Source organism: Brassica oleracea, chromosome C2, assembly GCF_000695525.1.
Source record: "Brassica oleracea var. oleracea cultivar TO1000 chromosome C2, BOL, whole genome shotgun sequence".
Classification (NCBI taxonomy): Eukaryota; Viridiplantae; Streptophyta; class Magnoliopsida; order Brassicales; family Brassicaceae; genus Brassica; species Brassica oleracea.
The window spans coordinates 10,722,166-10,735,437 of NC_027749.1; the positions used below are offsets into that span (position 1 = coordinate 10,722,166).

Below are 13,272 nucleotides of genomic sequence, written 5' to 3' on the forward strand. Positions count from 1 at the left end.
ACAGTGTTACATATAAGAAAGCCATGTTCACTTTGATTAAATTCATACATAGAAAAAACCAATGTGCAGATACACTAGTTAAGAATGTTGTTATATCACTATTTTCATGAAGTTTGTTCATTGTTGTCCAAACTTTCTTCAACATTTTGTAAATTCGATAATATAATACCTTTTTAGCATGAACTTTGATTAATATTTTTTTTTTTTGATTAATTTGGGATATCCCAACTTATGGAAAGATCAAGCTAATTTTCAAAGAGAAGTGCAGCCCACAGATGGCCCATAATTTTGATAATTGCCTTTAATTAAAGCATGTTCGAATCGGCAAAACATTTACATGACATGCCATGTTTGTTTATATGTCGATGCGCATTTTAACCGTTATACAATTAAATGTTGTTCGTTTGCTATTAAATGTGTAGGAAACTGTAACATTGATTTACTAACTTTCAGCAATACAAATTGACAATTTGTGATTAATCACTATGACCAGTTGCACAAGAACAAAACTAATTATAGGCTGGGATTGTGATTAAAGTCGCATGTTGTAGATTGCAGTTGCAGGTAGCTGCACGATAAAAAAAAAACACTTATTATTCAAGGCAAGTGGTTTCGCGCTTTTGACTAGAAGAGTAACTTACGCCGTAAAAAAAAAGACTAGAAAAGTAACTAACCCACATGTAAGCCCAGCGAAGCTAAAATAAGCCCATTATGAATGCTTTTGATGAAACGACGACGTTTCTAATTACAGACTCGACGCTCTCCTAGCCATCGGATGTTAGCAACTAATGATTACCAACCGTTCGATAGAGAAAACAAAGAATCCGATGCGACCAAGAAGTTGTTTCAGTCCTTTTATTATTCTCCGAGTCTAGACATTCTGCAATCGCAGAACTTCTTCCTTCGTCACAGATCGGAGTTTTTGTTTTCGACGCCGACCGGAGAATCTGATAAAAGGAAGATGTCTGCTACCCAGGAAGAAGACAAGAAGCCCGGAGACCAAGGACCAGCTCACATCAATCTCAAAGTCAAGGGCCAGGTTCTGTTCTCTTTAACCCTTTTGTAATATTTCTAGGCTTTTGAGTTTATCTCGAAATTCAGGTCTTTTAGAAGTAGAATTGGGCTCTTTAGAATTTTCACAGACATATGTTTAAAGGAACCGTTTTGTAAGAAAGTTTCTTAAAACAGTATTATTACATTGATTGATAAAGTTGTTAAGCTTGTGTATGAGTCCTTTGTGAGTTGTTAGTTATAGCAATCAAGAACTTGTTTGTACATACCAAACTTTTATATGGGTGTCCGTGAAGATTGTGATTATATGTTTAGGAGTTAACTGTCTTTGTCTGTAATGGTTTTAGACTCGTTGGAGTGTTGTGTTTGTGCAAATTATATTTGGAAGAATGCAAAGTTTTGCTTGATGATTTGAATCATTAATCTTTTTTTTTTTTTTTTAAATTTCTTTCTTTGATTTGGTGATACTCTTAGGATGGAAATGAAGTCTTTTTTAGGATCAAGAGGGCCACTCAGCTGAAGAAGCTGATGACCGCTTACTGTGACCGTCAATCTGTGGATTTCAACTCTATCGCTTTCTTGTTTGATGGCCGTCGTCTCCGTGCTGAACAGACTCCAGATGAGGTTTAGATCATTCGCTCTTTACCTTTTAAAAGCTTTCCCCTTTTCGAGTTGTTTCATTTCCTGAAACGTAAAATCTCCATTATTACAGCTTGATATGGAAGAAGGAGATGAGATCGATGCAATGCTCCATCAAACCGGTGGTGTTGCTATTTGCTAATGGCCTCTATATGTTATGTTTTTAGTGGTCCTTTATGGTGGTTTAATAAGAGGGTCTGTGATACATATTAGTTTTCAATAAGACGGTGTAATGTTATTATTGGATGGATCATTAAATATCTAATGTGCTTTGTTTAATGAGGCGGTAGCTTTAAACTATAAAAGCTACTTTTAACCGAGTTTGGTAATTGATAAAACTTGTTCCCCACGTTGCTTGTGTTCCAAGTTTCTCTTAACTTTATAAAGACCTAGCTTTTCGTTTTTTCGAGCTTATACCGTCACAAATCAATTATAATGGCTCTATCTTCTTCTTATTACTCTTCGTCCTGGTCGGACTTGCTCCCGGAGCTTATGGACGCTGTATTCCACAGCCTAAACGATGTCAAAGACATCCTTAGTTGTGCAACCGTCTGTTCTTCCTGGAGATATTCTTCCTCCGCCGTGTACAGTCGCAAGTTCGTTCCTTTACTCTTTGTTTCCCATCCCTCTTCTGCCTATGAAGAAACTCGATTCTCTGATCGCTTTAGGGTTTTGTCTCTGGATAATTTAGGTTTTTCAGGTAATGATGATCAGAGATGGATTTGCGGAAGCACAAGAGGGTATTTGTTAACTGTCAATGTTTCTTTCCAGTTCGAGGTAAGTTTACAGAACCCATTTACTAACACCCTTGTTTCCCTGCCACCGTTGACATCTTTTGAAGATGTTCAGCGGTTGATTCAGTTCCAAGCTACCTCTCAGCACTCTGGAGCGCTAACCCTAATAAAGGAGTTTGTAAAGAAAGTTGCATCTTCTAAAAGTTTATTAGACTCTGAATGCGTTGTGCTCATAATATACAACACCGATGGAGGAAAGCTAGCTTTCTGCAGACGGGGAGATAAACAATGGACGGAGTTAGAGTCTGATCATATCGATGACATTGTGTTCTGTAATGGCGTCTTCTTAGCCATGGATAGAACTGGAGTGATATATCAGTGTGAACTTAACCCTGACAATCTAAAGGCTGTTCCTCTATGCACCGCCTCACCGTTTCGGTACGAGCCTTGCAAGAAGTGCTTTGCAGAGTCGGATCACGGCAAACTGTGGGTGGTTCTACAGAAGCTAGACGTTAGCGACGATTTTGATTTCACAACGTATTTCGAGATCTATGAGTTCAATTCAGAGACGAAAGAGTGGACTGTGGTGAGAAGCTTGAGAGGTAAAGCTTTGTTCTTGAGCCCTCAAGGAAGATGTGTAGCGGTTATAGCAGGTGAAACCGGGTCTGGAGGATTTATCAAAGACAATTCCATTTACTTCACCGATGGGAGTCTGAGCGTTTTTGAATGGGAGAGTAAGCAAAGCAAGAAGCTTCACCAGTCAGGATTTTGTAATCTTATGTTTTGGGTCACACCTGAAGATGTTCTTCAAAGGTGAAAGACCGACACATCTTAATTAGGGAACTATAGTTTTGGTATTGCATAGTAAAGGTTTTGTATTCTTGTTTCAGTTTTGATCCTTAGTAATAGATTTTTGTAAGGGATGTTTTGTAACAAAAATAAAGTTATGAGATTTATGTTTCAGCAACTATCTTCTCAATGTATATTTTCATCATTGAAATTGAAATCTAGCTTTGGTAGATTTGTCAACTGACGGTGAGCAAAACCTATTTGTCAAAAACTAGTTCATCATTGTATTGAGATTTGACAAAATGAGAGCAAACAAACATAAGGATCCCGTGTTCACCAGAAACAAGGCACCAATTTCACTGATACCAACACTTCTCATTGTGTTGATTACAAATGCAAAAGAGGTTTACCCTCTTCTTGAAATACTCAAGACATGTTGGATGAGCCTGCTGCAGGGATTGAATGTCTGACAACAAGCGGCGGGCGGAGAGCTTTGTGGTTAGCTTCAGCTTCTTTGCGAGCTTTGTACATCTCCTCTGTTTCGACAACAACCATCCTCTTAACCTGCAAAGAAGATGGTATCACCCCAACAAAAAAGCACACATTTTAAGACAATATCATGCTTCAGAGAGTAATATGACTTATGAGAAATGAGAACAGACAAAAAACAATAACAGAACAGAACCTGTTGAATCATTCCTCTAATGGAAGAAGTGTTGGAGTGCAAAACAGTGCGGTGGCATCTCCGGAGCCCCATAGCCTCGAGTGTACGCCTGTGAAGCTTCCTGGTTCCAGGGAGACCTCTCACTAAGGTTATGTACAAGTTCTGGCTCCATTCAATGGGCACTTTAGCTTTGAATGCTCTAAAACCACTCATCCTTTACTTCGTTGACTCTCTCTGTAACCATGATAAATCATCACAACACACACACACACACAAAATAACAACATAGAATCGAACTTCTACGGAATCACTTCAATTTTAAAGCAAAGATTGAATCGAACTAGTTAAAGAGAAACTAGAGTCTCGTGTGCTAGATTCTTGAATGATCGGAAGCATAATCAGGAATTAAAACCTAATAAGAGTTGCAGCAAATGAGATATGACAGAGGCCATCAGGTTTGAATCGCAAACAGAGAGATATATACCTGGAAGATATAGATGCGAGAAGTCCGGTGAAACAGATCGTCGACGACGGCGAACAGAGATCGGAACAATCGTTGAGCTTCGCGTTTGGCCAAGGGTTTTAGCTGCACAGTCGTGAAACGAGTTACGGTAGCTCAAGCTCCAAGTTTGGGCTTTTTCTAGGCCCATTAATAACCAGTCTCTATTTTGGCGGCCCTAACCGATGAAATTAAACTAGATCCAAAGATGATCATATTTGTTAAAGAAGTCAAATTTCATTTGGTTTCGTTTGTGACTTTTTTAATTGGTAAACATAATTTTATTTCTATTTTCTTGCAACGGAAAACTGGGGTTTGTCATTCGGGATTGATTTATAAATTTCAACCCCACTCAAATATTATAAAAATTCGATCCGGATTTGGATTACGCTTAGTTTGGTTCGGTTCGGTTCGGATTTAATAACATTTTCAAAAACCATTGAATCCAATATAATTTGAATTTTGGATTTTAATCAGAATTTTGATTCTAAAATATTGTTTGTAATTAATTAAATTCGAAAATCAAACAAAGATTCAGTAAACTAGAGATCAAAAATAAAATAGAAAAATTGAAATGAGGAATACTCTTGCCACAATTTTTTTTTTTAACTTAGTGTTATTTTCGAAAAGTGGAATTATTAAATAAAATCAATGAAATTACAGAACACAACTCAAAACTATATCCAAACACATTATATCTTGTAAATTTAAAGAGAATGCACGTTTAATCCGATTAACTCGATTATATAGAAAAAAGAAGAGACTCACACATCAAATATATTAACCTAAATTTTTGAGTTAATATTTAATTCAATAAATATTTATTTTATGTATTCGATGAAATTTTTAGAATATTTTGACTATTTATTGGAAATTTAATTTTAATTTTTCGAAGAATTTAGAGTTGATATGAGAATGTGTATTTTACTTAAATTTTGAATTTTTTTCTTTTTGTGGAAGTTTTTTTTCCGGATCCATTAAAGTTCAGATTCTGATAAAACCATAATTCAAAATACTTTAAAACAAGTTTCATTCAGTATTTTTATCCGGTTCACTTTGGATTCATTTTTATCGAACCGATTTTTAAATCCAGTTTATTTGTCTTTTTTTTTTTGATGACTTTCTTTTGATTCATCGAAAGGTTCTAGTTTTAGTGAGAAGGTAGAGGAAATATCAAGAGAAAGAAATTCCGCTGAATCCAGTTTATTTGTCTATCCCTTAAAAACATAACTTATCTAGAGCAATGTGTAAAAAATTAGCGAGTTTGATTCTAAATATTGGGTTTGATTAGTAATAATCTACTAATGAAAGACTACAAAAGTATTTCATAGTAGCTGCCTAGCTGATAATACAACAACAACAGCGTCAACAAAAACACGCACAATTGGTTCTATCATTCTATATGAATCGAGCGTTGTACACAAAAGCGCACACGACTATATTATCACATACAAACATAGATTACCATCCTCCACATACGATGATACTAACAAGTGCATATATGACCTTCATCATTATACTCCTTTTGCCGTGTTGATAGGCAAACCATCATCATCACACCTCTTGCGGTAGTCTCTACCCTCTTCCCTCTTTTCAAACTCTTCTTTCACTTTCTCCTTATCCACCTCAGAATCACTAGACACGTTGACCGCCTCCGCTGCTCCGTCGTAACCTTTCTCCGACGTCTGGCTAGCAATACCTTGTCTCTCGAGCTTCTCTAGCGTGGAAAGAGGATCTCTTCCTTCTTCCCTTCCTCCACTCGCACTTCCTCTCTACATATTAGAGGAAATCCCCATAATTTATAAAAAATAATATATAGGAGAATTAAGAACATACCTTAAGGTAAAGAGAGTAAAGACATGATGATCTTATATTAGGCCTGGAGATTAATCTTGCGTTCACATAATTTCTCAACATTTTTTTCTTTGGAGAGGGTCTTTCACTTTTGAACTGTGGCTATAGACTAGATCAAACCATTAGAAGAATTTTTTTTCAGATCACTTATGAGTTAGGAGGTCTGTCGGCTCTCTTCTATACTCTCCTCAATTGCCAACTGCTGTGTACGATGATGGTGTCTCATCAACGGATTTATGATTATGATGCCACGTGCGTGTTACTGTTACGTGTTTGTATGGTTGACAAGTTTACCATGCCGGGCCGATAAACATTGCTTAGGTTGCCAACAAATATATTATTTGGTACTATTAACTTGAACTGAAAACCGAAAATTTTGATTCGGTTCAGCATGCCTATTTCTAATGTTTTGCGTTAGGAACGCTTGTCAATCGAAACTCTCCTAAATATTATTATTTTTTGTTTGAATTTGGCTATATATTTATTCTTCTATGCTGTTTGGATATGTACATCTATAAATTAATCGGTAATTCAAGAAAATTTGATTAGTATTTATTTATTTATTCTTTTATGCTCTTTGGATATTTGCATCTCTATAAATTAATCGGCAATTCAAGAAATTTTGATATTAACCAAAAGCAGCCATACCAAAATGTATGTTGTCCAAGCACAGAAACAAAAAAAAAAAAAGGAAAAACGCCGATACGTGACACGTGGGCCAAGACTCAATTCAAACATCAATTAAAAAAAAAGTAAAAACTGTCAACGTCGACTGATGTCGTCCGTCCTCTTCGGTGCTGCACTAGGGTTGGTTCTCGTACACTATCGGTAACATTACTGGTATGGAGGCGAACGGTGGGGATTCGTCGGCAATCGTCCGTGAATTGAAAGAGTTAAAGCGACAGAAGGCAGAACTTGAGCACCGAATCTCTGCTCTCGAAGCAAAGCTCCAAGATACCGCGGCGCTTGAACGGTCCGTCGCCGTATCTAACGGTTGCTCTGTTCCAAACGGGCTTGAACATGGGCTGTCTCCTGATCAGATTTACCGTTACAGTCGCCAATTGTTACTCCCTTCCTTTGGTGTTGAAGGTACTAAATGGATTGAACTAAAACTTTGCATTGGATTGAGCTGAAAGTTGAAAACTTTGCATTGGATTGAGCTGAAAATTTGAAAACTTTGCATTGGGTTTCTTTTGCTTCACTCTGATTACATTTGTAAAATTGTAATCTTTAGGAGATTTTTTTCACTGATGTTTGAAAGAGGTCCGATGATGCTTGTATGTGGCCATGTGGGCATCCTTGAAGTATATATATATATACAAGTTTGACTGCATTTTTGTTACAGTATCTACTCTAGGCTCAGAGTAGATGTTGCCTCTTTGCATATTTGCATTTGTTCGATATCTCTGGTTTGCTTCTTTACTCTGATATTTGTCTTTCTCAATCTGTTTTATTTGTCTGTATGATTTTTTAGCACAATCAAATCTCTTGAAGTCGTCGGTATTAGTCATCGGAGCTGGAGGGCTTGGTTCGCCTGCATTATTGTATCTCGCTGCTTGTGGCCTTGGTATGGTTTCACACTCTTAGCTCATAGATCAATGGGATAGCCTCTCTATACATCTTTTTATTTCTTCTGAAACCATTGGCAATCTCCCTTGATTATGATACGCTCATCACCTTATCGCTTGTATTCTTTCTAGGTCGATTGGGTATTATTGATCATGATGTTGTAGAACTCAACAATATGCATAGACAGGTACGAGACTTGGTGGAATAAAACTCATTTTGCAGCTCTTTTCTTTGGTGAACAAAAGATACATCCATTTATTGATTTTCGGCTTTTATCATCATATACAGATAATTCACACTGAAGCATTTATTGGACAACCCAAAGTGAAATCTGCTGCTGCTGCTTGTCGCTCGTAAACTCAAAACTCCCTCAGGAATCAGGATTAATATGCTTGTCATCGTCTGAGTCTCTCAGGCTTACTAAGGAATCACTGTCTCTTTTACTTTTTTTTTTTCTTTTTTTAATTACCAGGATAAACTCGACAATCAAAGTTGATGAATATGTGGACGCTCTCCGCACATCCAACGCTTTGGAAATCCTCAGCCAGTATCCTTAGTTATGTAAACATGCTCGTGAAGGAAGTCTCATTTTCTCTGTATCTCTCCATTAGATATGATTATTTGTTCCCAGTAACTGCCTAGTTTAGATATGATATCATAGTAGATGCAACAGACAACCCTCCAAGTCGTTACATGATCAGCGATTGTTGTGTCCTCTTAGGAAAGGTGAACCTTCTTATGTCTCTTTTTCTTTTCCATCTCTTAATTCATAAAGTCATAGTCAGAAGCATTGACGTGTGATTTGTAAACAGCCTTTGGTGTCAGGTGCTGCGCTTGGAATGGAGGGGCAGGTATGTTAAAATATGACAAACTCATTATGTACATGTTAAGCTACACATTAACACCTGGCTTCTTTTGCATATTAAGCTTACGGTCTATAACCACAAAGGAGGCCCGTGTTACCGTTGCCTGTTTCCAACTCCTCCCCCAACAACAGCTTGCCAAAGATGCTCTGACAGCGGAGTTCTTGGAGTAGGTACGTGAATGGTTTCTTAACGCAAAACAAGTCTCCACAGTTTTCTTCGTTCTTGAAATGAAATTTTGCCTTTCTTGTTTGTAGTTCCTGGTGTTATTGGCTGTCTACAAGCGCTAGAGACAATTAAACTCGCGAGCTTGGTGGGAGAACCACTCTCTGAACGGATGCTTCTTTTTGACGCTTTATCAGCAAGGATCCGCATTGTAAAGTCTCATCGTCTTCTTCATTAAACTCACTCTACTGCGGTACTAGAACCTAATCAGGTGTAGTGTTTGCACAGGTCAAGATCAGAGGCAGGTCAGCCCAGTGCACAGTGTGTGGAGACACTTCGTCTTTTAGTAAGCAGCAGTTCAAAGATTTTGACTATGAGGACTTCACTCAGTTTCCTTTATCTGCGGTATTGTTCTTTCCTCTCACCCATCATCTTTGTTTTCAACAACAGTTTCATTATATTTATCTTCACACAGGGCCCGTTGAACATACTTCCCCAAGAATCAAGAATCAACAGCAAGGAGTTCAAAGAGATCCTTGACAAGAAGGAGCAACATGTTCTTCTAGATGTTCGACCTGCCCATCATTATAAGATTGTATCTCTCCCGGATTCACTCAACATCCCTCTTGCAAACTTGGAGGCTCGGTTGGATGAGCTTACTTTTGCTCTGAAAGAAAAACAAGAGGGTCATGGTAACACCGGATCTTGCACAAATCCTAGCATCTACGTGGTGTGCAGGCGCGGGAATGATTCACAGAGAGCTGTTGAGTATCTTCGTGAATCGGGTTTCGATACAGCTAAAGATATAATTGGAGGACTGGAAGCTTGGGCAGCTGATGTCAACCCCACCTTCCCCACTTACTAGAAACATGTATCGCACTAGTTATGCCATGTAAACCCTGTCTGAACTACATCGTCACTTTTTGCTGTTTTGATCTTGTAGCTTGATTTGATTACAAGAAGATAAGTTTTTGTTAGTTATTATGATCCCTTATCAAACCTTATGTTGAAACCCTTAGATGTTATGATACAACGGTAGTTTGATTCGTCATATGAGTGAATGATTCGATCTTCATATCATTAAACACGTTTCATCGGCCAAGAAGGATATGATATAGGATCTTTATTGACAAAACAGCGAAGACTCAAGAACTGTGAAAATCAATCATGAGAAAGCAAAGCAAGGTTCATAGTTGGCTTGTGTAAATGAATTGTCCAAAGCCCTTTGGTTTTTGGAGGAAAGGTAACACAAGAGTTGGATTACAGATTACTTGCTCTGGTTCTGGATGCTGTTCTCATGGGTGGTAGGTTCTTCCTCTTGCTCGTTAAACCTGCGTTTGAACTTGGCAATCTGACCGATGCTTTGAGCCAACTGACGCTTAGCACCAAAGTGATAGACTTTGCCAACATGGTGGATTCTAGTCATCATGACGTGCATCAATCTACCGCTCTGTGTCACGTAAGAGATCCACTGCATCTGTGGGTGTATTCCTTTCTTCATTCTCCAACAACTCTACTAAACAAAAGGCATTCATTTTGTTCAGATGAATCCCCAAATGAACAAAGTAATATATTGATCACTGTTAGTTAAGGCTTATCAAATATTCATGAATCAAGAAATGCCACACAATGCAAACAAACAAACAAAAAATAACTCAATTTGAATTAAAACCTATGTCAATTAGCTGATTTTTTAATTAAACATTTTATCGAATACTTATTCAGGAAAATAGCACCACATCTCGATGGCATTAAACTCACGAAAAAAACAACAACAGAATCAGTGTTTCCTCATCGAGATCATTGGGTTTATAGCTTAAATCGAATGGGACAAGAAGAATGAATAAAAAACTTGAGCAGAACATCTGAAATGAAAACTGCGTATGAAGTGAATAAATAAAAGAGAGAGAGAGAGAGAATGGTGAAGAGGCGCTTACGGTAGTAAAGGTAATAAGCAGCTTTGAGAGTTATGGAGTTGGTTCTACCTCCGTGATGCAGAGGAGGAGGAGGAGGGATATGTCTGCTCTCGCTTTTGCCTCTCGTCCGAACAGAGCCCAAAGGAAAAAAAGAAAAAAAAAAAGAGTTATGAGACCTTCTTATTCAATTAGAGTGTCAAAAAAGTGAGAGACTAAAGAGCGATGCATTCAATGTCAACAAAAGTTAATTTTGACTTCATTTTCAAATTATAACGTGGATTAAGATTGCAAACCAAACACAACTGATGCTCCAGTTTTCGTGAGGGTGATGAGTACACGACCAAAGACTTAACAAGCCAATAATGGAAGCAACTAATAAACATCATAAACAAACAAAAAAACTGTAAACGTTCAAACACAAGAATCGCCAAGAGAGTTTAGTGACTGCTTATTTCAAACTACGTCTCCTTTCACTCAAGTGCAACAATTCACTCTTATCGAACTCTCCTCTTCAAGCTCTTCTTCTTCTTCACCACTACAACCAATTGCTTCAAATATCATGGTGTTAACTTCTTTGAACCTCTCCTCTGATAAAGAGACTTCAGCAAGTAGACTCCACGCTTTCTCCTCCGAAGCTCCTTCGTAATCTTCTTTCCTCTTCAGGACCATGTGACCACTCATCTCCCAGACCGCTGGATTCACTTGCGTATCCAACAGCTCTGAGCTAACTTCCCCTAGTGCCTGTTTCTCTGCATAACACTGCAAATAAAAAACAAATCAAGACCTGAGATTCTCAACAATATTTTATCTCTTGTTTTTTGGAGTTGTTCTAACCTGAAGGAGAAGAAAGATCCGTTTTCCGGAATCAGAAATGAGAAAGTTGAAAGGAATGTTGTTGTTCTGAAGGCAAACAGATGCGTTTGATACAGCAACAGAGAGATCTTTGATGGAGTTTCCACCTTCAAAGAGAAGACCTCTCACAGTATAACTCATGAGCTTTGAGATTCTGACGCCGTCATTGGTGGTACTGATCTTCAACGAATGAGCTTTCTCTATAGGGAATGGCATTGCCAAGTAGTAAGCCTGTTACAACAAAACAACTAAAATGGCCGTGTTCTAAAATTCGGTTTAGACGATGCCTAGGCCTAGTTGACAAATCAGAACTAAACGAAACGATTTTACAGAACAATATTACAAAAAAAATCGGTTTAGACCCTTAAAAGATTGGTCTAAAAATCGGTATAGGCATCCGCCTAATCAATAATTTCATATAACACGCCTAACTAGCGCCTAGTAATTTTTTGCACATACATAAACTAGAACTTGGATTAAGATTTGGTGTGGTTTTACCTGAAAGTGAAGATGGTTGATGGTAGCAAATGTACTTAAACTATTGTACCCAACCCGAAAATACGGATTAGCGGCTTCAACAGCCATGTGAAGAGCTAGCAAAAGGCTTTTGTGATCAATCCTTTGAGGCAAGCAATCAAAAACTTGAGGAATCAGCAACACATGTCCATACTCAATCGGACTCACCTGTTTATTTATTTGAGTTCAGTGCTAATTAGATAACTAGCTAGCAAGAAAAGAAAGAGACCCCTCAAAGTAAAATGTCCCTTACATTGATTGCAACGACTCTTGGAGAGTTATCAGCGTCTAAAGGCATATTAGCTTCAAACTGGAAAAGCAACTCTTCTGGAGAAACTTTAGTGAAGTTGAATTTGTTAGCATCAAATGGTTGAAGAACTTGATCAACACGGAACTCTGTTGGCCTCTTCTTGAGATGACGAGCTTCGTTTAGCTGCGCTATGAAACCGTACTTCCCCGGTATAACCTATGATAACCAAGTTAGTTACCATCAATAATGTGAAGACAGAAACTTGAATTTTCAGCTCAGTAAAAGATAGTTATACCTTGGTTTCACAGGCTGTAACATCGTAACGAAATAGTCCTCTTTGAAACCGATCTTCCCACTAGAAAACATTTAAGTATTTAATCAATTAATACACAAAATTACTAATCTGTTAACGAGTTGAGCTTCTGAAATAACAACATTACCTCTCCAAGAAGTACGGATTCGAGGAACGTTACATTCTCTTCCGCAGGTTTGCATGTATACAAAGGAAGTCTTTCCCCTGAAACCAAACAAAGCTAAGAGATTTGTCTAAACAAAAGTACAAACTTTCAGAGCTCCTAACAATGTGGTAGTATACCATTTATACAACACTTGCTAAGAATATTCCGACCACATCCTTCGCCTTCTTCTTCTTCCGCTGTCTCATCTTTCTGGTGATTCGACACAAGTGTCAGAACCCTTTTGATCTTCAACAACATTTTCAATGAAAAAGACAAAAGACCTCCCGAGATTTAACTAATTAAAAAAACCTAACTAGAAAAAGGAGAAGAGGTGAATGGTGAGAATGGAACCGCCTCCGGAAAGGAAGAGGAGATCGGAAGGACTGCCGCCTTCAGACGGCAGAGCTCCACGTCCTCCGTGCAGGGAAGGATTAGCAATGACTAAAAAACCCTTCCGGAGGACATGAGAGCTCAATGGCCGTGATTTTATCCC

At 38.0% G+C, this 13,272-nt stretch overlaps 7 protein-coding genes and 1 long non-coding RNA gene across 9 annotated transcripts; 3 read left to right on the forward strand and 5 right to left on the reverse strand.

Annotated features, from left to right (window-relative positions):
- Window positions 1–422: 422 nt before the first annotated feature.
- On the reverse strand, window positions 423–742 carry LOC106322899. Its single transcript, XR_001266562.1, has 2 exons — window positions 675–742; window positions 423–568 (listed from the first exon to the last, which is right to left on the reverse strand). It is a non-coding gene; the product is annotated as an uncharacterized LOC106322899 (long non-coding RNA).
- An 87-nt stretch (window positions 743–829) lies between these two features.
- On the forward strand, window positions 830–1,929 carry LOC106322898 (small ubiquitin-related modifier 1-like). The gene is made up of 3 exons (XM_013761051.1): window positions 830–1,039; window positions 1,486–1,635; window positions 1,724–1,929. The coding sequence occupies exons 1-3, from the start codon at window positions 962–964 to the stop codon at window positions 1,790–1,792; spliced, it is 297 nt and encodes a 98-aa protein (XP_013616505.1). The 5' UTR covers window positions 830–961; the 3' UTR covers window positions 1,793–1,929.
- Window positions 1,930–2,063: 134 nt separating this feature from the next.
- Window positions 2,064–3,279, forward strand: LOC106322897 (putative F-box protein At5g55150). Of its 2 annotated transcripts, XM_013761050.1 has the most exons (2): window positions 2,080–2,246; window positions 2,342–3,279. In XM_013761050.1, exons 1-2 carry the CDS (start codon window positions 2,171–2,173, stop codon window positions 3,199–3,201), a joined length of 936 nt encoding a protein of 311 aa, XP_013616504.1. In that variant the 5' UTR covers window positions 2,080–2,170; the 3' UTR covers window positions 3,202–3,279. The 2 variants fall into 2 exon arrangements, with proteins under 2 accessions (XP_013616503.1, XP_013616504.1); XM_013761049.1 differs by having other exon boundaries at window positions 2,064–3,279.
- A 154-nt stretch (window positions 3,280–3,433) lies between these two features.
- Window positions 3,434–4,430, reverse strand: LOC106325537 (50S ribosomal protein L30). Its single transcript, XM_013763581.1, has 3 exons — window positions 4,322–4,430; window positions 3,859–4,071; window positions 3,434–3,737 (listed from the first exon to the last, which is right to left on the reverse strand). The coding sequence occupies exons 2-3, from the start codon at window positions 4,048–4,050 to the stop codon at window positions 3,600–3,602; spliced, it is 330 nt and encodes a 109-aa protein (XP_013619035.1). The 5' UTR covers window positions 4,051–4,071; window positions 4,322–4,430; the 3' UTR covers window positions 3,434–3,599.
- A 1,420-nt stretch (window positions 4,431–5,850) lies between these two features.
- On the reverse strand, window positions 5,851–6,308 carry LOC106326755. Its single transcript, XM_013764674.1, has 2 exons — window positions 6,173–6,308; window positions 5,851–6,108 (listed from the first exon to the last, which is right to left on the reverse strand). Exons 1-2 carry the CDS (start codon window positions 6,251–6,253, stop codon window positions 5,851–5,853), a joined length of 339 nt encoding a protein of 112 aa, XP_013620128.1. The 5' UTR covers window positions 6,254–6,308.
- A 602-nt stretch (window positions 6,309–6,910) lies between these two features.
- LOC106327757 (adenylyltransferase and sulfurtransferase MOCS3-like) lies at window positions 6,911–9,838 on the forward strand. The gene is made up of 11 exons (XM_013766003.1): window positions 6,911–7,279; window positions 7,665–7,757; window positions 7,891–7,946; window positions 8,048–8,112; window positions 8,232–8,306; window positions 8,407–8,485; window positions 8,572–8,610; window positions 8,687–8,795; window positions 8,880–8,998; window positions 9,076–9,192; window positions 9,263–9,838. Exons 1-11 carry the CDS (start codon window positions 7,033–7,035, stop codon window positions 9,650–9,652), a joined length of 1,389 nt encoding a protein of 462 aa, XP_013621457.1. The 5' UTR covers window positions 6,911–7,032; the 3' UTR covers window positions 9,653–9,838.
- A 52-nt stretch (window positions 9,839–9,890) lies between these two features.
- Window positions 9,891–10,860, reverse strand: LOC106327759. Its single transcript, XM_013766005.1, has 2 exons — window positions 10,725–10,860; window positions 9,891–10,303 (listed from the first exon to the last, which is right to left on the reverse strand). The coding sequence occupies exon 2, from the start codon at window positions 10,286–10,288 to the stop codon at window positions 10,055–10,057; it is 234 nt and encodes a 77-aa protein (XP_013621459.1). The 5' UTR covers window positions 10,289–10,303; window positions 10,725–10,860; the 3' UTR covers window positions 9,891–10,054.
- A 206-nt stretch (window positions 10,861–11,066) lies between these two features.
- Window positions 11,067–13,272, reverse strand: LOC106327758 (GDP-L-galactose phosphorylase 2). The gene is made up of 7 exons (XM_013766004.1): window positions 12,917–13,272; window positions 12,762–12,838; window positions 12,617–12,676; window positions 12,325–12,537; window positions 12,054–12,239; window positions 11,538–11,786; window positions 11,067–11,462 (listed from the first exon to the last, which is right to left on the reverse strand). Exons 1-7 carry the CDS (start codon window positions 13,035–13,037, stop codon window positions 11,178–11,180), a joined length of 1,191 nt encoding a protein of 396 aa, XP_013621458.1. The 5' UTR covers window positions 13,038–13,272; the 3' UTR covers window positions 11,067–11,177.